At 42.1% G+C, this 24186-nt stretch overlaps 1 protein-coding gene across 2 annotated transcripts in view; it reads right to left on the reverse strand.

Moving 5' to 3' along the window:
* Positions 1-24186, reverse strand: part of LOC139459821 (cholesterol 7-desaturase nvd-like) — a 44377-nt gene that overhangs the window by 10509 nt on the left and 9682 nt on the right. For both annotated transcript variants that reach the window (XR_011652703.1, XM_071241517.1), the window contains exons 2-3: positions 1302-1490; positions 409-587 (exon numbers count right to left, since the gene is read on the reverse strand). Coding sequence is in view for 1 of the 2 variants with exons in the window: in XM_071241517.1 (XP_071097618.1) it covers positions 409-587; positions 1302-1490 (368 nt within the window). In the remaining variant the exon portion in view is untranslated. The remainder of the gene's footprint in view (positions 1-408; positions 588-1301; positions 1491-24186) is intronic.

Below are 24186 nucleotides of genomic sequence, written 5' to 3' on the forward strand. Positions count from 1 at the left end.
ATCCCAGCAATACCCCAGCAATACTCCAGCAATATCACCAGCAATACTCCAGCAATACCCCAGCAATATCCCAGCAATACTCAAGCAATACTCCAGCAATACTGGTTGGTTGTGGCTGCTTGTACTACGGACTGATGCCGATTTAAAGTGCTAGCCAAATGAGATACCATGCCGCAGATTAACATGAATACCCCTCTCAGACACAGAATAGTGACTCCGAGCCGACCAGTCCTTGTTTTAGCCCCTTAAAACCGAGCGCCTGACAGGGTAACAACAAGTACCATCTTTCAACGTCTTTTGGTATGCGGGCGGGATCGAACCCCGTATCTTCCGCTCTCCGGGCGGACGCTCTACCACAAGACCACGGATGCTAAAGCAGCGCATTTCTTCCACAGTGATGACACATACCTCAATGTGAGCATTGATGATGTGCTCGCTCCGGCCCCGGTACGTCCACGACCCGTTAGAAATCTCCTCCAACTCCGGCAACATCCACGCAGGGTCAATGCCCTCGGCGTGGTGCCACAGGTAAATCCATCCATTCAACTCCGTCACCGGCCACGACTTCACCTTGGCGATGTCAGGAACTGAAACAGGGAGTGGGTTTGTGAGTGAGTGGGACTATGCAGCTAGTTAGTCAGACATGTGCTGATATTGCGTCATTAACAACAGAAGACTGTCATCTACTCTAACGTTTCTAGATGAGGCATCTCAGAAAGATCGGGACGGCTCTTGGACATGAAATCTGGGATTCTGATCAAAGACGAGCGGAACCTGGAAAGGCTAAGGGACACAACTCCTCACAGCGAGTTGCGGTTCCCAGCACCAGCCACAAGTTGAAGTGTTTTATGAAGGATCATTTTGATGTCTTGTTTCCCATTGGGAACCTATATCTGTCGTGTATAATCAAACCGTCTATCCTTACCATTAGTCTCATTCTGAGTGAGTGAGTGAATTGGATTTAACGCCTCTTTGAAGAAACTATTCTAGTTATATCATGGCATGTCAGCTTAATGTGAGAGGAAAGTGATGCAGGTCTAAGACGTTTACCACTTTGGTAAAACCCATGAGCACAGGTATGATGCTGACAAACCTAGAAACATGAAAGAGGAGAATCGGGATATAATCCCACGATCATAGGTTTCTGGAGTGCTCAAGGGACGCAATTCTGCACAGCGAATTGCGCCTCCTTAGACGCCTCGGCCATTCATGCCCCTTGTCATTCTGAAGACAACGACTAAAAGACTGAAGAGTAACGTTGGCAGATAGCTTAACCCTCTGCATGAACAAGCCCCACTTACTCTTGTCGGTGTAGGGGATGTGCGTACACTTCCCGTCGTCCCCCCGGAACCGCCAGGCGTGGTAGGGGCACTCAAGATTGTCCCCGAACACCCGACCCCCCGCCGCTAGGTTGGCCCCCATGTGGGGGCAGTAGGCGTTGAGGGCGTGCACCTCTCCCTTCTCGTCACGGAATACGGCCAAGTCCAACCCTGGAAAGACAACAGTGTTATTAGTTGTACAGATAATATATCTATCATTCCTAGTGAACATAAACAGCTGAACCATGCCTACTCCATAGAGGGCGAACCATGCCTACTCCATAGAGAGCTGAACCATGGCTACTCCATAGAGAGCTGAACAATGCCAACTCCATAGAAAGCTGAACCATGGCTACTCCATAGAGAGCTGAACCAAACCTACCCATAGAGAGCTGAACCATGCCAACTCCATAGAGAGCTGAACCAAACCTACCCATAGAGAGCTGAACCAAACCTACCCATGGAAAGCTGAACCAAACCTACCCATAGAGAGCTAAACCAAACCTACCCAGAGAGAGCTGAACCGTGGCTACTCCATAGAGAGCTAAACCGTGGCTACTCCATAGACAGCTGAACCATGCATACCTCATAGAAGGCTGAACCATGCCTACAAAATAGAGAGCTGAACCATATCTACCCATAGAGAGCTGAACGATGCCTACCAACAGAGAGCTGAACCATGGCTACCAACAGAGAGTTGAAACATGTACTATCAACAGAGAGCTGAACGATGCCTACCAACAGAGAGCTGAACCATGGCTACCAACAGAGAGCTGAACCATATCTACCCATAGAGAGCTGAACGATGCCTACCAACAGAGAGCTGAACCATGGCTACCAACAGAGAGTTGAAACATGACTACCAACAGAGAGCTGAACGATGCCTACCAACAGAGAGCTGAACCATGGCTACCAACAGAGAGCTGAACCATGGCTACTCCATAGAGAGCTTAACCATGCCTACCTCATAGAAGGCTGTGCCATGCCTACTCTATAGAGAGTTGAGCCATGCCTACAAAATAGAGAGCTTAACCACATCTACCCATAGAGAACTGAACTATGCCTATCCACAGAGAGCTGAACTATGCCTACCCCATTGGATCTAAAGCATGGCTACCAACAAAGAGCTGAACCATGGCTACCAACAAAGAGCTGAACCATGGCTACCAACAGAGAGCTGAACCATGGCTACCAATAGAGAGCTGAACCAGGGCTACCAACAGAGAGCTGAACCATGGCTACCAACAAAGAGCTGAACCATGGCTACCAACAGAGAGCTGAACCATGGCTACCAACAGAGAGCTGAACCATGGCTACTCCATAGAGAGCTGAACCATGGCTACCAACAAAGAGCTGAACCATGGCTACCAACAGAGAGCTACACCATGGCTACTAACAGAGAGCTGAACCATGGCTACTCCATAGAGAGCTGAACCATGGCTACCAACAGAGAGCTGAACCATGGCTACTCCATAGGGAGCTGAACCATGGCTACCAACAGAGAGCTGAACCATGGCTACCAACAGAGAGCTGAACCATGGCTACCAACAGAGAGCTGAACCATGGCTACTCCATAGAGAGCTGAAGCATGGCTACCAACAGAGAGCTGAAGCATGGCTACCAACAGAGAGCTGAAGCATGGCTACCAACAGAGAGCTGAACCATGGCTACCAACAGAGAGCTGAACCATGGCTACCAATAGCGAGTTTGTCTTCACGCTGATGTAAACGCTTTTTCCCCTGAGGTGAAGCTTACTTCTGTCCACCTCAGCGGATCCTCGAGTGGCTGAAGGATGCAAAACTGTTCCTTAAAACCACGTGGACACCTCTGCAAATCTGCTAAAAGTCACACAGCTACTCAGGGCAGCGAACGCTCACGACCCTACAATAAGCACCACGCAATGGCCGATATATACTTTTATATCCGGAAATGCCGAATGTTATTACGACAGGAATGGAATAACGTCTATCCCATAAACTTCATGTATATGTCATTAACTATGTAACATACACCATATCACATAATACATATAACATCTGGCGCCACAACACAGTACTATTGCGCAACGAGACACCTGAAACCGTCCTGATATAGCATCTAAACATTGTGTTATACCGTATTGTGAACGAATAAAACCTATCGCGTCATTTGAGAGCGTACATGGTTTCATTGAAGACAAATAGTTAATTTGCGAAGGCGTCAACTATTTACCGGAGACCTAATTCTAAACGTTTCGCTGAAATAGTTTCATTCTTGGTGCGCGTTTGTGTGTCAACTAAACACGGCTGTCATTTAGCAAGAACCCGTTTAGCGACAGTCTGCTGGGAAATGTTGACAGTTTTGCTACCGGTGTCCGACTTTCATTTATTTGTTTTATTTGTTTATTGTTTAGCGCCGCACTCAGATATATGGCTGCGGACTGTCAACAATCGAGTTTGAACCAGACAATCAGTTGGTCGATATTGTGAGCAACGATCCACGCCGTCGGGGTACGATGACACGCAATCAACCAAGTTACCGAGCCTGTCCACCCGATCCCCTTGGTCGCCTGTGACGACAAGCATGGGTTGCTGGGGGCCAGATCTAACCCGGAGTCCCAAGGGTGATGCCCGACTTCCATGTTAAAACATTTGGGGGGCGGTCGGGTAGCCTAGTGGTTAAAGCGTTCGCTCGTCACGCCGAAGACCCTGGTTCGATTCCCGACATGGGTACAATGTGTGAAGCCCATTTCTGGTGTCCCCCGCCGTGATATTGCTGGAATATTTTTAAAAGCGGCGTAAAATCGTACTCAACGTTTGGGCAACACATAGCTGGTACATTCATGTTATACATGAATGTGCATATACTGGCCAATAGTTGCCAAGATACTACCCTCGCAACAGGGGTTTATATGCACGGCATTATGTTCCATCAGTTTGCTGTACTACTCAAAAGAAGTTGAGGACCACCCGATTCTTTCACGTAACTCCTGTCATGCAGTGACAGATTAATCATAGAAATATAAAAAAGTCGGGCGGTCCTTAAGTCCTTTTGAGAAATATATTTTGACCTTAAAAATACATTATTTAGATAACTGATAATCAAGAAATCGAAATGTTTAGAGAAATGTTATATTTTCTAATTACACGAGTAGTAGAAATTTCGATAACATGCTTGTCGTAAGAGGCGACTTAAGGATCAGGTCAGGCTCGCTGGCTTGATGGATGCATGTCATCGTATCCCAGTTGCGTGGATCGATGCTCATGATGTCAATCATTGGATTGTCTGGTCCAGATTCGATTATTTACAGAAGCCCGTCATATAGCTGGAATATTGCTGAGTGCGGCGTTAAACAACAAACAAACAAACAAACCATAGTTTAATCGTGCATAGCCGAAGTGCTCCTGCCAATGCGTACAGTGATTAATTAACCGCTAAAACACTACTTTATTCTGACCCGGATAATCCGGACGACTAATGTATTCGCACGGATTAACAAATTACCGGATTAACGAATCATGACATGTAATAATTTGTTTTATGTAGGCATTGCAGAGAATTCTTCCTCACATATATTTTGGAGTGTCTAGACTGAAGGTGTCCGTGATAACGGGGTCTTTTGTACCTGCTAAACATCGCGTTGACGGGTTAATTTGTAGTCATTTGGCACATCAGCAAAATTGTCAGCAGAAGCCGGTAAACACTCTTCACGCGACCCTGTTCTCAGCCTTGTACAACGTCGGAGTAACACCGCAATGTTTACCACTACGGCAGTCTAAAGAGCAGCCCAACCCCCTAGAACTTCCAAAGCATTCTTCATGTGTTTGAAAGGTTCTGTCATTTGTGACGTGCAAAAAAGGTTTATCTGTTTTCCCTTGAGGGCAACACTTGTATTTTTGTTGTGACAAGAATGTTTGTGGACGAGCGTTTCCTTTGAATATATTTTCTGCTACATTGATAAAATCAAGAAAGTTATTTTCAAAACAAAACCCAGACAAGATTGTATCGGCAGATGAAGTGCGGTGGAAGCAGAGGTTTGGGACTAGACCTGTCACGTCATTGATGGAATAAGGTTCTTGAAACAATCCTGAACATTAGAAAGTGTCGGTCGTATACTTAATAATAGACTAACGTTTCAGTAACAAGCTACGTCTCTCAAAGACAACAGGTTTAAAATAATTATGGATTGTATATTTGATTTAATTATCACCTACTTTGCCTTGGGTAGGCTACTGCTTCGTGTATAATGTATGCATGTCCGTAACATCAAAATAATTAACTTTAATTGTTAGTTAAGTTGCTGTTCACTCAACCATGAATTGTGTTTTTTTAAAAAGTTGTTTAACTAACGGGAGACTCGTTAATGGGAGGTTATGTCGGAGACGTCTTATTTTTAATGTCTGGAGGTTTGGAACTGACGTTTTGATAGATACAGTCGAGCCTCGTTATGACGAACCTAGGTACAACATTCTACATTAAAACCCGAGTTTGGACCGAGTCAAAGGTTCAACACAGAGCAATGTTCAACATTTGTATTTTCCTCTCGAATTCGAGATAAACGGGCAAATTTATACATTTATGTATTTAGGCCATCGGGTTCTAATAGGTTCGATATATCTGTACATTCGAGGTAACAAGGATCGACTGTGTGTCGTATATTGATTTGTACTCTAGCGAACATGAACTCTAGGGAACACTATCCCAAAATGCCGTTGAACCGTTGATTGTATCCGCCTGTAGGGTTTTCACGCAGCGATAGGCAGTCTTTCTATCAATTCGGTGTTTTTCTGTGGATAACAATTTAATATGTGTGCAGAGTTATCTCCCTTTTGTTCCATCCACGAAAAAGACAGAAACACAAAGTACTAGTAACTCATCCTCCAGACAATTAATTGTTACAAGTTGGGCATTCTCTTAAGGGAATATTAACCATCACCCTTCATTTTTCAGATTAAGACCAGAACGCAAGCAAATGAGTTCATTGAGGAATATCTTGTCATTCAAAACTGTCAAATATTTATTATGATTTAAATATAATAATCTAAATAATAAAAACCTAGAGCTGGATGTCGGCTACATCATATGTGTGAGTGAGTTTTGTTTTTCACCAGTCTAACAGTATTTCAGTAATAATTCGGTGTGTCAGCGTGATGAGATAGGAACCTTTTTCCAAGTTTAGTCGACTTTGACGACATAATTATCCAAATTATCCAAATATAATAAAACATGTTCACTCAACGTTAAGCAATACTGTCACATTTCATCATAATGCGTAGCGCAACCCCTGCCGCTGATGTACACGTGGAGACGCATCATCACGTGTGTGAGTGGGTGAGTTGGGTTTTAATTTCTATGATTGCATGACGTGTCCGTGTGAGAGGAAAGTCATGTGGATTTGACATCGTGGCTGAAACTCCTCATGACGAGAACGATGTGATGCAGCGCGCATAATCATCCTTCAGAGAATAGTGACATCACGACCCACTCCTCTCACGGGAATATTCTCGATAAGGTGAGTGGGCTAAGCGTTCAACCGTCAAGTTGGAGGACCTGGTTTGCGTCCCGGCTTGGAAACAATGAGTAAAGTACTCTCTTTGAGTGAATATGGTTTTACGCCATGTGGGGAATCGAACCTGGGTCTTCGGCGTGACGAGCGAACGCTTTGACCACTAGGTTACCCGACCGCCCCTTCCCTCTTTGACGTTTCCCTCAGGTTCGATTCCAGACATGGGTACAATGTGTGAAGCCCATTTCTGGTGTCCCCCGTCGTGATATTGCTGGAATATTGCTAAAAGCGGCAAAAACCATACTCACTCACTCACTCATCATAATCATGGACATCGCCACATGAGTCAATGGTACGATTCCGATCACATCATAAGCCCGTGTTTATGAATCACCATCAAATAGTGATGACATCAGGCAAGGCAATAGTTCACACGAAAAACAACGGAAACATATGGTACAGGTCCAAATAAGGGGTCAAATTTGAAATGTCCTCCACAGAGCTACTATAAAACTCTGAAGGTTTTACTGTAACCCTGATGAAATATATTCAGCGTGGGCGTTAACGCTCTTTGAAACGTTCGTAGCAAATAGGCATGCTATGTTGTACCTCAAAAGTTGTAAAATATAGACACCAAATCAAGGCTGGAGCTGTTGGAATATTGCTCCACATAAAAAGGAAAGTTGATTAGGAGTTCGAGAACAGGTAAGCGTATCTTGCCCAACTGGTAGCATCCGTCACAAATACATGCAAAAGCTAGTCAAGTGTTCTCTGAACATTCCATGGGACTTATGGTACAGAAGTGAAGATACAGAACTGCATCAAACATCATATTGGTCACTAGCTTCGTGGAAAGAGCATGGTCGATTGTACGTCAAACGTTGTGAAATGTAGACACCAAAGGCTGCATCAGCTTGAACATTGATGGACATAAAAGGAATGTTGAGAATTGGAAAGTTTAAAGTCATCTCTCTTGCCATGCAGTCTTGTGGTATTTTTTGTCACACACAGTATAAAACAGGTCAGGTGGTATCACTGGTCTCTTTTATTTCTAGTTTAGAATGATAAATAAGCTATTTGACTCTTGAATGATATCAGCTCATCAATATATCTGAAGCTTAAGTTAAACGTCTCGGCAAATTTACTTCATTTCGAATTTTGCCAATCCAAGAATAAATTTCGATTCATGTGCATAAAGAAACAGATTAATAGGAACGGGCGAACAATTGGTGCCCATGGGGATGCCTACTTGTCTTATACCAAATTTCACACAGATGTTATCAATAAAAAAGTCCAGCATTTCACATACTGTTTTCACAGTAAACTTCAGATGAAATTCGCTTTCATTTTCCACAAATTGATCTTAACCTTAATGAGATGTAATTATATGTATGGCGACGGCGTTTAGTGACAAATGGGGCACGAGTGGCCCAGTCGTCTAGGGCGCCGCAATTCGCTGTGCAGAGTAGCGTCCCTTGGACACGCCAGAATCCTTTGATTGTGGGTTCGAATCCCGGTACGACCCGATTATGTTTCTAGGTTTGTCAGCACCATGCCCATTTCACCAAAGTGGTAAGCGTCTGAGACCTGCATCACTTCGGGCTTTCCTTCCACATTAAGCTGACACACCGCGATTTAACTGGAATACTGTTAAAAGCCGCGTTAAACACAACTCACTCATTCACTTAGTGACAACTGCCCCATGGATCAAGATGTGAAGGGTTTCCTAAAGTGTCTCGTTTTGGATAGTTGTGAAAATCCAATTCATTCACACTAATACTTCGGCGTTATGATAACATTTGACATTCTTCGTCATACGATCGCTGTCGGGTGGACTGCTCCCGTCGATATGACCAACAATTAAATGCCAATTACACTTGTGATAGTACCGAGTACAAAGCTCTCGTATTCTGATGGTGTTGTGTGGGCCCTGTATTGGCTAGCGCACCTCTGTTAGGGCAATATTCAATAAATGATTTGCTGGTCGATATTCTTATTTATGGCCTTAGCAACAACGTAACAGTCCAGTGTAGGACATCAGTCAGCATACCCAGTATTCACCGTGGCCGACATGGAAATAGACGGACTATGCTGGCACAACAGATCAACGCCTATGTACCGTCATGGACGACATGAAAGCGTTCCACATGACCAGCTCATTGTTCCAATACGTGTTCGAGGTTCGTGGAATGTTGAGATAATGTTCAATAGCCACTGAGATGTTGAAATCGAATGTCACTTGTTAGTGAGCGTGTCTCTTTGCAGGAGCAAAACATATAGACAGGTTTATTCTTGTATTTCAGGGGGCGTCAAACACCGTACTTCCGCGACATTTCTAAAGTAACAGTTTCTGTTAAATTATAAAGAGAGAGAGACAGAGAGAGAGAGACACACACACAGAGAGAGACAGAGAGAGGAGGTGTGTGTCTGTGTGTGTGTGTGGGGGGGGGGGGGGCAGATATAAATGGTATCTGACAATACTACTACTACTAATAATGATAATAATAATAATTCCTAAACATTTCCTAAGTAACAGTTTCTGTTAAATTATAGAGAGAGAGAAGGGGGGGGGGGGGGGGTTGCGGGGGCTTAGGCATGTTGAACCGTGAGTGTTGATATGCGAGCTAACAAACCTAGAAACATAAGAGGGAGAGACAGAGAGAGAGAGAGAGAGAGAGAGAGAGAGAGAGAGAGAGAGAGAGAGACAGACAGACAGACAGACAGACAGACAGAGAGAGAGAGAGAGAGAGAGAGAGAGAGAGAGAGAGAGAGAGAGAGAGAGAGAGAGAGAGAGAGAGAGAGAGAGAGAGAGAGAGGTGGGGTGCGGGCTTAGGTGTTGATATGTGAACAAAAACATTTATTTAACATGTGGATCCCATATGAGTTTGCTGTTGCTTCGCATGTCATAATTTGTAAACATATCGCCACGCTACTTTCGTCACATTGTATCCGACAATTCAGTTCAAAACATTCAAAGTAACTGTTAGCATGGGGGAGACACGGGTCAATACTTTGTTTACATCTCCCGGCCCTGATTAATTCGTCCGTCGGAACCAGGTCGGCTGACGGTTGCAGGTAACACGTCGGTTACCACAACAAACGTCAAGGTCACGGAGGGGAGTATTGTGCAATATTTTCCTATATTTTGCCGCACCCTGGCAAGACGGACTGCATGAATATTCCGTATGCTTCGTAGTGAACAGCAATCGCAAATAAAAAGTATTAATGGGTTTGTTTCCAATAAATTGAATAAAAAAATGGGATTTTAAACCTGGGGTGGATGGGGTGGGGGGTAGAAAGGTGGGTGGGTTTGGGGTGAGAGTGGGGGCCGGTCTTGCGGTGTCGGGAGTAACAAGTTTCAATTGTTCAAAGTAAGGATAAGAATTTTTGGATGAACAACTTCTTTATTACAATTAAGAGCTTTCAAATGTTCGTTCCTTGATAGAGATAAAGGATAAAGGGAAGTTTAGTTTCAGAGACTTAAGCCTCAATACAGCTCTTGGTGCAGGCATTGGTTGTTATGGCGATAAGACAGAAAACGAGATGCACAAAGAGAACGACTTTTCTATGAAATTAGTGTCAGTTTGTGTTTGCTATTGGGCTAAGAATGGATTAATGTCGGTGTTTCACAACGTGTTCAATACACTGCATTGTATGATCAATGATTATTAGATATCAATATTACTTTGTCTTTCGAGTCTTTGAAGGGCATTTAGAAGTTATACACATAAGGAAGAGAATTTATGGATGACAACTTCTTTATTATGAGGAACACAACGTTTCGGAGTATATACTTACTCCATCACCTGATGATGGCGTAAGTATAAACTCAGAAACGTTGTGGTCCTCATAATAAAGAGGGGTGGTCTAGGGTAGCCTAGTGGTTTTGCTCGTCACGCCGAAGACCCGGGTTCGATTCCAGACATGGGTACAATGTGTGAAGCCCATTTCTGGTGTCCCCTACCGTAATATTGATGGAATATTGCTAAAAGTGGCTTAAAACCAAACTCTAATGAAGAAGTTGACATCTATAAATTCTCTTCCTTACTATAATAAACTGCCGCGCAAACGAAATTATACACCCATGTTTGATTGTGGGTGAAAATAAAACAAACAAGAAAGTTACTATTTGGTGATGATCTATTTGATACGGGTATCAAAGTTGTGTTGAGGATAATAAGTTTACAGTTCAGCCAGGTAACGTTTTGATAAGTTTTGTAATTTTTCGGTCAATCCAGTTTTCAAGAGAATGCTTTCTTTTGCGCGACAGTTTACGTGGAGCTGAAGCCATGCATCTGTCAAAGGAAGGAATTACCACTTGATAGATGTTTAACGCAAACAATCTTATTTGCATAATAGTTTGCCCTGGGTGGGAATACGGCTTACTTTGTTATGCAGGTAGTTATAAATGTACCTGAAACAGATAATTGTCAAGACGAATACATAAGGAACCATCTCGTCAAAATCCTTTTGATTAATGTAATGTGGCGTACGTAGATCATAATGAGTGCAACTCAATAAATTGTCGGTGCACCTTTAATAAGGAATGCGTAAAAACATAATATTCAGGCACGTTCTCACTTCTCCAGTGTACTTGATAGCGCCAAGAACTGTAGCGCATCTGGATATATAATATCATATTCATTCCAACGGAATAAATTTTGGTGAAATTATTGTCGTTTTCGTCACATTTGTGATGTTTCACAAGAATTTGATTTTTATGTTTTTTAAATTTTCATTTCTTTTACTTTAAAGAAACAATATTTTCTTACATGCAATCAAAATAGGCATAATAATTCATGATTGAAGAAATTCAGATATGTATATGCTTTATTATATGGTAAAACATAAATTTGAAAAACACCACATCCTTCGGGTCCCAGTGTTTTCTACCAATATATATATTGCTCTTCCTTTTCTACAAAGCCCAATGACAGCGCAATTGTATTCACCAACATGAATATATTTGCATAATATTTCAGAAATGCATACATTGTTTGTCTTCTCACTGAAACCTGAATATTTCTTGGCATACCTCCTGAATACTCCAATACCTAAACTGTATACTTAACACAATGTCTTTACTTGGAATGAACCACCCCATTGATGACAAACATCAATGAACACATCACAGTCAATCTTTCAAAGGAGATGTCAAACCCGCCATTTGACACTATTTAAGGTCATACGCCACAATTTTGTCTCATGGTCGTGTGGCTTCTGAGAAAAGAAATGTTTATTTTTTTAACTCATAAAACCTACGTTTAAATACAGAGGTAAAGTTAATAGACTAATCATGTAAAGAGGTGCCCGTGGTGACGCAGACTTGCCCAAGTCTCTAAGGCAATAATTATTAGTTTAAACCATAATTTCTAGACATTTAAATAATAACCAGTTTCCCTATAAGAGACCTGAGTCCTTAGATCGCCCACATATCCGGACTTGCCTATTAGGAGGATAGAATTATCACACATCAATTGACTTTTCTTTCAGTACAGAATTGGAGCAAGGCTAGAGGTGACGTTTACTGGTGGTTTGTTTACTCGAAATATGTGTAATTAAATCATGCATGTCAAACCACTATCAGGCTGAAACCCGACACGTGACCCCGTGAGGCGGACACGCACAGCTACCCGGAGCCGGCATCTTGGCTTCGAAACAACAAGGACATGCGCCGTAGCTACACAGTATTGCGCAAGGAAGACTGTTAAGGTGTATATATCCTAGTATTGATCGTTGTTAATTAATAGCAACGATGAACAAGTACATTAATTAGATCGTCGTAGTATATATGATATAAACTGAGGAGCACAAGAAACTATACCTTTCAGTTGATTTGATATGTTTGATTTGCAATTAAATATATGTTAAGTATATATTATATCCAAACAGTTAATTGTACTGCCGGTTAAGCAGCAATCAAGAATATTTCTACATGTTTTGATTTTATAAACGGATAAAAAAGATTTTATAATATACAACTGCTTATTAGTATCTTAACATCTTATCTTTGAAAATCAATAATTTGCTTTTTTAATCAATCAATTTGCTTTTTTGGTACAATTTTACATTTCAAACAAGGTAGGGGCATGTGGCTACAAATTTATTTCCTACCCAAGTCTTCATTGAACTAATTTAGTTGTACATAACAGTACACAGCCACAGAGAACTTTTTACAAACTGTTGCAGGAATGAGTGATGGTTAAATAGACATAATCAAATTAAACAACAGTTCTTTTAATTTTCAATTACCTAAAAAAAAAAACGCGGTATACTTTCTTTTGACCTCACTACTAGTATATATTATTTATCACCAGGTGATGAAATGACAAGTTCACTTAACGTCGCAAATACATGACGTAACAATCACGATACCATTGCAACCAACATGTTGACGTCAAACGTATGTCATAACTATTCGTAATTTTCTGAATCTCTTTGATCTTGTACAGCTGAAATGAACACTTGCCTCTATTTTATATTTATTTTGCCAGAGTGTCTATCAGTATTTTGCTAAAAGAAACACATTTTTAGATTTTAGATTCAAATCTCGAAATGACTGACATACATATGAGACTTAACCTAGATACCGCTGGCTATGAGAGGGGGTGGATCTCTGCCAGCCCACAGTCCCACGTCCACGGGGTGAATTATCCATACATGCAGCTTATATTACAGGTTCTAACGGTACTTGACCTAACGCGTACCTAACGGGACTTGACTAATGAGAAATGACACGCACTACTACAAACACTGAATACACTGAATACATACCCTGAGCCTGTATGTAAATATAAAACGTCAACGCCAGAAGAATTATCAGTCTCGATTATCTGCCGAAACAGATTACATTTGGCGGAACAGGTGGGTGAATGAGTTGGGTTTAACGCCGCTTTTAACAGTATTCTAGTTATATCACGGCGTGTCAGCTTAATGTGGGAGGAAAGCCAGAAGTTATGCAGGTCAAAGACGTTTACCACTTCGGTGAAACCCACGATCACGGGTATGCTGCTGACAAGCCTAGAAACATAATCGGGGCGAACCGGGATTCGAACCCACAATCATAGGTTTCTGGCGTGCCCAAGGGACGCAATTCTGCACAGCGAATCGCGGCGCCTTAGACGATTGGGCCACCCGTGCACCGGGCGTAACAGGTAAAATAATGATAACACATTATATCACTATGCCCACTATGGGTATAAACGCTGCTCCCATGACTAAATCTAAAAGTAAATTTGGAACACTTAACCATTTTAACGATAAGCACATAGAAGCATATTGTTTCAAGATTCCTTCGCAGCACCATCTCGGAATCAGTCATATACAAGATAGTAGCTTCTTGTTACTAGACATTGTCTTCTGTGCATGGAAACACGTGTACTTCTATATACATACGAAGTAACTGTGTGACTTCTGTACGGATTCCCACTGGCCGAGGAGGTCTCAGTTCGCAGTAACTCAAAGCAACAGTAAACACAAAGTAGATTAATTCAATATACACACTTGTTGTATATAAGTATTCCATGGAAGCGTATAGTGCCACAGTCTAAAAAGAAGTATGATCTACGTAGGAGTAAGTATCATCTACGGAAAAGTAAGTTTTTATCTACGTGGGCGAAAGTATTATCTACGTAGATGATAAAAAAGTTGAACTGTGGCACTAATACGCTTTCATAGAATACTGATAGACAATCAGTGTGTATATTGAATGAATCTACTTTGTTTTTACTGTTGCTTTGAGTGACTGAATATGGTTTTACGCCGCTTTTAGCAATATTCCAGCAATATCATAGCGGGGGCACAAGAAATGGGCTTCACACATTGTACCCATGTTGGAAACGAACCCGGGTCTTCGGCGTGACGAGCGAACGCTTTAACCACTGGGCTACCCGATCGCCCCTACTGTTGCTTTGAGTTTCTGCGAACTGTTGTCACTGTGTTGTCATTATCTTTTCCATGTTATTCCATTATTTTTCATCCACGTAAATGTAAGTATCACCTACGTAGATGAAAGTATTATCAACGTAGATGATAAAAATAATTTAGACTGTTGCCCTGATACGCTTCCATAGTTTTGCTCTCACACAACACAGGGAAATGGTCCACTATCTTGAGCATTGGATCTTATTGAAACTCACTCACGCGCTCCAATACATTCATAGCAAAGGAGACAAGAATCGTTTGAGCGCGCAGTCACGGAAATGTGTCTGATCTAAAACATGTATGGCGACAATCATATTTCTACCTCATATAGCCTTTGACAAAAAGCCCCGAAGCATGTATAGAAATCTTGATCGTGTAGTTCACCTTCAAAATGCACCTTAAACTGTACACATTCTCGGGTGACTGCTATTCTAAACACTCACATTTTTTCAAATAGAAAATGTTTTATTACTCTTTTGTATTTTTGAAAATAATCACGGTAGTAAACTGTATCAAAAGACAGTCAGATAAGGAGGACAATATACGGCAGTACAACTGTTGAATTCTCTGGTTAATTGTTATACAATAAAACCCGTTAGCCAAGACCCCGTTAACCCAGCCCTGACAGTACCGACATCAGGCGTACAAGTTACATAAGTTGCTTCGTTGACTATTGTAATTCCGTTTCCGGTAAAATCGTCTGGAATAACGGGGTTTACCTTCACCTCAGGTCACGTGACACGGCTGAAATAGACGCAGACGACTACCCATATTTGATAATACTGAATAAAAAATAAGATTTTTCGCGCATATACTGAGTAAAAGGTGTCCTTAAATCTACACTTAAGATGTATATTGACAGGGGATAAATGTTGTTTAAGGTCTAAAGTTACACGCTTAGAATGATATCCTCATACTTAGCTAAAAACGTGTTTATTTGAAGGTACACAGAATCAGCAAGACAAACGCTTAGCCTCTGAAAATACATAATTTATAGATTTATAGTCAGATAAAAACAAGCAGGTACATTGGAAATGAAAATAAACCCCAATGGGAGTTTCAGACTAAGTTTAGTTTGTATATTTGCTGTTTAACACCTGTAAATAATCAAATATGGTCCAGCCAATCCAGTGTTTGACATCATGACCATCAATCTAGACAATTTGGATACGATGACATGCATCAACCACGTCTGCGAGTCTGACCACCCGATCCCGTTAGTCGCCTCTTGCAACAACCGTAGGTTGGGTTTAACGCCGCTTTTAACAGTATTCCAGTTATATCACGGCGTGTCAGCTTAATGTGGGAGGAAAGCTCGAAGTGATGCAGGTCTCAGACGTTTACCAGTTCGGTGAAACCCACGAGCACAGCGAATCGCGGCGCCTCAGTAACCCATGCTTGTCGTAAGAGGCGACTAACGGTATCGGGTTGTCAGACTCGCTGACTTGGTTGATACATGATATCAATCAGAGGATTGTCTGGTCCAGACTCGATTATTTACAGACCGCTGTCATATAGCTGGAATATTGCTGAGTGCGGTGTTCAACAACAAACAAACAAAAGTTGTCAATCATGTGTGTCTCCTGAACATATGGATCAGTAGCATCTATTTTTGCTATTCGAAAATATAAATGTTTCCATTAGAGAAATGCTAAACTTTCTAAACCGCCTTTCAACTCCTTTTCCGCCCATCTTTGATTAATGGTCCTCGAACTGCGATCTTGTATTACATTTGGTCGCCGAGGGCTATGTCCTTGTCGTAAGTGCCCTTAGAGTGACATATTTACGAAACACTGCCGTTTTTGGAAACACCTGTATGTAATGACCCTAGCTGATATCCGCGAACGTTCTTACAACACGGAACCCAGTCCGTGTGGATCTGGGAGGCAATGCTATCTACATCGACCTGCCTCGACTGTGTAAATATCATTTACCTTCATTACGTCACGAGTCAGCTTCGACGATTTGTCAAGTTGTAATGAATTGATTACGGCGCTAAATGGCACAATATTTTCCGCAAATTATGCAATCGATGAACTTGGACAGAATATTACGGCGCTCCTGGTGGGTTGACAAAACAACGCCGCCGCTGATTGGTGGGTTGACAAAACAACGCTGTCGCTGATTGGTGGATTGACAAAACAACGCCGCCAAATTATGCAATCGATGAACTTGGACAGGATAGTACGGGCTCCTGGGGGGTTGGCAAAACAACGCCGCCGCTAATTGGTGGGTTGACAAAACAACGCCGCCGCTGATAGGTTGGTTGACAAAACAATGCTGCTCCTTTGGGGAGTATTCAGTCCAATTTGCCTTGTGAGGAGCTAGAAGATTAACATTCACCATCTCATCCTTCCGGGTACCCATTCACTGTTTCGTGTAGTGGGGGGCAGGAACAAGAAACTCTCAGGAGTCAGGTCACCCATCCACCTACTCTCCGCGACAGCGCTGCTTGTGATTTGTGGCCTGTGCTGTGCATGGGACCATGTGCCACCACATTACGTCATGGGAACAGTAGGTTCTTCATTCTTAAAATGTCATTGAGTTATTGAGTAATCGAGTAATGAGAACACTGAATAGTAACTCGAAACATGAAAGATTAAACGTCCTTTGTGAATGAAGGATACGAGTCACAGCCTCGGGGATAACGCCTTCATTCACTCAGGACAGACAATCTCGGATTCCTCGTTGATCGTGGGCAATTCTGTTTGTCCTAGGGTCGAACTCACCCAAGGCTCACAAACTGAATGATCCGACACAGCAATTGAAATTACTTCATCAATCATTGATAATCTGTATCGACTGTTCGCAATAAAGGCAGCGATCGAAATGTTATATATCCAACCCTAATAACAATTTTTTTTTCAAAATTCCATTGATGTGGTTCCCAAGAGAGACGGATTTATACGTATTGGTTTACAGGATTGAACAATTCTCCATCCCACCAGTGTGACAGATCATTTGTCAGTAGACAGTCACTCAACACAAGTAAACAACCCCACGCAGAATATCGCATAGTATGTTCTGCCCAGAAGGATTCTACACCAGCATCGACCCCGTCATTGATATCTGCCGCAGGTGCAGGTTGAGGAGTTTCAACATCGACCGCAGCTGAGGTTTTCGCACACTAAATTAGCTCTGTAAACAGCCGGTATAAGTAACAATACACTTAAAAGTTTGTCAAAAAATTACAAACGTCATCAAACGTTATCATCAAACCAAATGATACACTGATTGCAAGTTTATTGGTTTTGTCACACACTGGGTTTGAAATGTTTGACTGGGTATTTCAATGAATACCATATGAATGTTCGTTAGTCGGCGCCAACAGTTTTAGATAGAATGGGGTGGAATCCAGACCAGTTTGTTTGAATAAACTGAAATTTCATTAACGCCTTCTTCGAAACAAAAAACCATAGGACATAATACTTATGCAACAAACATCCCTAGACAAATACGTCACACACACACGCACGCACGCACGCACGTACAAAAAACACATGACACACATCATTTTCCCTACACAAATATCCCATATATAAAGACACATCACACACACACACTGACGTGCCCACCTCCACGCATACATAACATGTGTCAGTTAACCAATTAGGGATGACATAAATTTTATGTGACACGTAGATCGTTTGCCCGTCTGAAGGCAGTGCGAAACTCATACATGAGCATCCATGCAACACATTCTTGTAAGCCTGGTTCCAGCAAGCGGTCACAATTAATAACTAAAGTAATAAAAGTAAGAACAATCCCGGTGCACTTAGAACACATTCTGCATGTCAAAGCAAACATTTGAAAGAAAATACTTGAGTTGTGATTATTTCGTTAATTTTAATTTAACATGTTGTTTCTATATAATTGTGTTGTTATTTCAGTATTATTTTAAAACCCCAGCAGTTAAATAGTATGTAGTGTTTGGGTTGAGTTTGTAAAATATTTTAAATAACGTTTTTCTCTTTTCAGTTTTTCTCAAATTTCTTTTCGGATTTTCTCAAGGGTTCTGTCGGAAAGTTAATATGTCGTTGACAACAAACAAGTCTCACGTGCGTCAAGGAGTCAGAAGAATGACGTCACTGGGTCATATAACGCTTTTTGGTTTAAAACGTTTTGGTAATAAATATTCATCTCAGAGTACGGATCAACTGTGCAAATATCCTGGAATTTCCCTCACTTTCATAACAAATCTGTTCATGTATTCATTTTATAGATACAACCCAACCCAAATAGCTTGAGTCTATACAGATATGTTTCGCGGTGATTAATGAAAAATAATGACAGAAAATAAACAAAGCCTTCGTATAGCTCGTTAGCTTTTCACCACGATTCTTTAGAAAATGACAATGACAGCAGAATTTTCAGATCATGATTGTCGATATCCTTATGGAAATACTCCCAACCCTGTGACCTGTACGATGCCATGTCTTGACCATGCTAGCCTTCCAATTGGATGACGTGGCAGATACAGTTGGACGTCTGAGTCGGACGTTGTGCTCTCGTAATCGATCCCTCAAAGTCAACTTCGAAAGTTGCCGTCTGAGCTGAGGTGGAACGGGGGTTAACGTCGCGCCCTAGAGTATTGCATTTATATACCGAAGTCCATGCACGTGTGATGGGGGGAGGGTGGGGTGGGGGGGGGGTTTGAGCTCTTTGAACTTGTTCGGACAAATTCCGATTTAAATTGCTGGCTCACTGAGATACCATGCCGCAGTTTAACATGAGCGCCAAGTACACCATCGTTTAACGTCTTTTGTTATGATGCGGCCGGGGATCGAACCCCCGATCTTCGGGCGGACGCTCTACCACTAGACCACGGAGGCGGCCGTTTCAGTCTGGAACCAAACGGATATGATTATCTTAACGGCGTGACGTTAGTCGTGGACGTCCAGAATGTGGACGGTCCCTAGTGGTGCTTGTCTGTTGGTTCTGATCCCAGAGTGACTGTAAGGTGTTACGAAGATCAGCAACAACCTATTGTGCAATGCCGATTTCAGTCATTTCAATAGCACGCAACCGCTCATTTTCAGATTGGCGTGGCATCGCGTTTACGAGGTTTAGCCGTCAACAAACCTGCTTTTTCACAGTCAAAACTCTTCAACGATATAATCGTTTAACACACCGACGTGTTATGTGATTCTGTGACGAATGTCTTACTCATGGCATTTCATGCATGCAATAACCGGATGCACGTGTAATTTCAAGGTCATCATGGGTACACATGATTACCATGCATGATATTGAAAAATCATGACACTTTTTGTAACGTTATTTGTTATGGTATACAGGGTTTTTCTCTCGCTAGTTTCTTTGTTTGTTTGTTGTTTAACGCTGAACTCAGCAATATTCCAGCTATATGATGGCGGTCTGCAAATTATCGAGTCTGGACCAGATAATCCAGTAATTGACATCATGGACATCGATCCACGGGATTGGGAGCCTGACCACCCGATCCCGTTAGTCGCCTCTTACGACAAGCATATTCGCCAGTATAAACCGGCATGGCAGTTTGATGTGAAAAGAACATTAAAGGTACTGCCACTTTGGCGAAACCCATGCACGAACACTGAGAGAGTTTGGTGGTGGTGACAAACTGAAAATCATTATTAGGACTACCCACAGTGAATCTGCCATATAAGTGTTGCTATGAATGGAAACCGTTCAGAAGAAAAAGTCATGTTGAAACGGGCTTCTCGTTGACATGCAGAGCACATTACCTTCAGGTTAAGCGTCTATAGCGTGTGCCAAAGCTATCTGTTTGTACACACGAGATCAGATCGCAGTGGGGCAATTCTACTATTCTGGTAGCCAAGCAACTCGTACACACACGCATAGTTTAATTGTTTTGCTTTTGTTTCGTCCTGTCTTCAAATAAAATGTTTTTCCGTCTTTTGATGTTTTGGACTTGGGTGAACTGGTTCCGACGAGAGCCGCGAGACCTTGACATTCCTATGTGTATAGTGTTAGGATAAGTGTTTATATGGATGTGTATATATGTTCTTCGTATGATTATATTCGACCGCACGCCCTTTACGCATGACTAGACATATAGTGTGTCGTTTACCCAATTGCTATTGTACATGGCCAATTGAATTAGGAAATGAGAGTGACATTTGTACATCTCTTGCAGACGTGGTGAGAGAGAGTGGTAAAGCAAAACGCGGTTTCTGTTGGAAAATCATTGAAAAGAAACTTATGATGGACATATAGACAAACTTTAATTTGTCGTCTACAAGGTCGGATCAAGCATTGTTGAAAAGGAGGGATCCAAAATATCAAAATCCTCTCACAGTCAAGTTTACTGCCAAACACATACTACATTTGTTTTTCAAAAAAGGGGTGGGGGGGTGGGGGGGTGGGGGGGGGGGGACCCTCTGGACACCCCCTACCCCATTTTGGATCCGCCTGTGGTATATTATCATTACAGCTATACTACATGTATTCGTTTCAGACACAATAGAGCACGCCGTAATTGGAGTTTATGAAACCTTTCTGATATCTTACAGCCACAGTGCTAACACAATATCATTTCAACAGTATCATTACGTTTGCATAACAACAGCGTTAGCACTGCGGCAAAACAACAAGAGTATCCCAAATGGAATAACAGCACTGTTTAAGAATGTAGTGATATACAGTCACATGATACTTGGATGTAGTGATACACAGTCACATAATACTTGGATCTAGTCATGCAGTCACATAATACTTGGATCGTGTGATACACAGTCACATAAAACTTGGATCTAGTCATGCAGTCACATAATACTTGGATCTAGTCTTGCAGTCACATAATACTTGGATCTAGTCATGTGGATCTAGTCATGTAGTCACATAATACTTGGATCTAGTCATGCAGTCACATAATACTTGGATCTAGTCATGTGGATCTAGTCATGTAGTCACATAATACTTGGATCTAGTCATGCAGTCACATAATACTTGGACCTAGTCATGTGGATCTAGTCATGTAGTCACATAATACTTGGCTCTAGTCATGCAGTCACATTATACTTGGATCTAGTCATGCAGTCACATAATACGTGGATCTAGTCATGCAGTCACATAATACTTGGATCTAGTCATGCAGTCACATAATACTTGGATCTAGTCATGCAGTCACATAATACTTGGATCTAGTTGTGTACCGGATGTGAGTATGCAAAGGTAGCGTGCAACAATGCTCATGATGTCAGTCACTTGATTGTCTGGTCCAGACTCAATTATTTATAGGCCGCCGACATATAGATGGAATATTGCTGGGTGTGGCGTTAAACCACCAACTTAATAACACGTAAAGGTTGGGGTTATGTAAAAGTTATGATAATGAATTTAGATCAGCATCATCAGCAACAATTAGCAACGGACGACGAACTGGGCGTAGTGGTCACCTGACCCACAGGTGGGATGGCTTGCAACACACGTGTGTGTGTGTGGCGGGGCGGGGTGGGGGGAAGAGAGACGACGTCATGAGCGTCGGGCTCTCCTCACCTCGGCATGCGGTCCAGCCACCTGAGTCCTGCTACACTACATGCCCGTCGTCTGACTCTACTCCCTCAAATATTTGACTTGGGGACCTCGGAATTAACACGGATAAAAGACAATGTCCCTTTTTGATTCGAGTTATTTCGGTAGCGATGAAACACGCGACCTGATCTCATGTCGTCTCGCCCGCGATGAGAACATGGAGAGGGGACATTCCCGCACGATCTCACACATTCTATAACACTAACCTGCATGTAGCACCCTGTCGGGAGTGTGTCCATGTGTGAGTGTGTGGGGGTTGAATGGGGGTGAGATGGGACCGCTGGAGACTGCTACAGATTTAAGTGCGTCTCGCGTTGGACTGAAGATTGCGAAAACAGGTTTCCGGAAATGTTATATCAACGTTAGGCAACCAGTGATTACGGCCGACTTAAATTTCGCTTGCTCATCAAAAAAGACAACCCCCCCCCCTCCCCTCCCCCCCACAGAAAAAAAACAAAAACATTAAAAAAACAATTCAGATTCAAGGGAATAAACGTTGTTTTGGTCGCTTGTTTATGTCTGTCTCTGGACGTAATATTCTAACTTACACGGTGCATGATAACAAGTAACCTACAGTAACCTACTTTGATTAATATTGATATTATGAAAAAACATAGATCTCCGTGTCTTAACGTTCTGTGTTAACGTGGCCTGTGATTTGTGTGTTAAAAGCTATGGAAATAGGAATGTTGAATGGATAAATATAAAAGAAAAGAAAATAGCGTTCTTTCGGATAAAGGTGATCAATCTCCGTGACATCCGGGTCCATGGATTTGTCCACACCCCTCATTGATATTATGAGTGAACATTGACCTACGGACCTTTACGTTATGTATTAAGTCGGGGGTGGTGGTGACTAATGACTATTGTGTCGAAATGACGGAAATAGGAATAGTGAATGTGTGAATCCCAAAGTACGACAGTATAAGAAAGAAAAGGAACTAGGGATCTTACGGATTACAACCGGCGTCGTCTCCATGGATTTGTCTTGACCCACAAGGACGATGTGAGTATGCAATGGTGGCGTGCAACGATGCTCATGTCAATCACTGTATTGTCTGGTTTAGACTCGATTATTTACAGACCGCCGTTATATAGCTGGAATATTGCTGGGTGCGGCGTAAAACAACAAACCAAACATTCGGTCGGTTTTTCAATGAAATGGAGGATAGGACAGGTACACAAAGTCTCCCATTCATGTTAAATAGTCGTAATGTCGTTCATACATGTAATGAGACACTGCTGAAAGACGGTATGCAAATGCTCAATATATAGGACAAGAAGCCGAGTAGGTGTGGCAGGTGACAAGCGATCCGGTAACCAAGACACTGCCATAACAATTCAGGGTCCAGACCATGTTCAATCATTCGCTGAACAAACATGGCGTTCTCATAAGCTGAGTGACATATAGTAGCGAGTGACCCATCAAAGCAATCCCTCGACCCGACATGACAACCCTGTCGTCGAAAGGGCGTTTCTTATTGACAGGAGGAAGTAGTCGAGTGACTTTTATCAAGGAAAAACTCGGGGGAAGGACGCAGGAAGGTTACAATGCCCATCACATCCTCTATGGTGTAGCTTGGTCATTGTGTTTGGGGGCATCACAAGCGTAACACAGGTTTATCAGTGGTTGCTTTAAGCGTTGAGACGCAAGGATTTAATTCAATCTAAATATCAAATGAACTGAAACAAGTCATAGATTACTGGACGAGATCTCAGTGTCTTAAAAAGGAAATGTATGGAAAATAACAACAACAATAATAATAATAATAATAATAATAATAATAATGAAATTAGATATTTCACATAGTGTAATTTCCAAACTTGTGCTCAAAAGCGCTTTCAGTCAAAGGTTTTGCAAACAGATAGGTTTTGAGTTGCGCCTTGAATTAGTTCAGATTGCCACAGTTTCTGATGACAAAT

Source organism: Haliotis cracherodii, unplaced genomic scaffold, assembly GCF_022045235.1.
Source record: "Haliotis cracherodii isolate W230 unplaced genomic scaffold, xgHalCrac1.p SCAF_13, whole genome shotgun sequence".
In the NCBI taxonomy this organism is placed as follows: Eukaryota; Metazoa; Mollusca; class Gastropoda; order Lepetellida; family Haliotidae; genus Haliotis; species Haliotis cracherodii.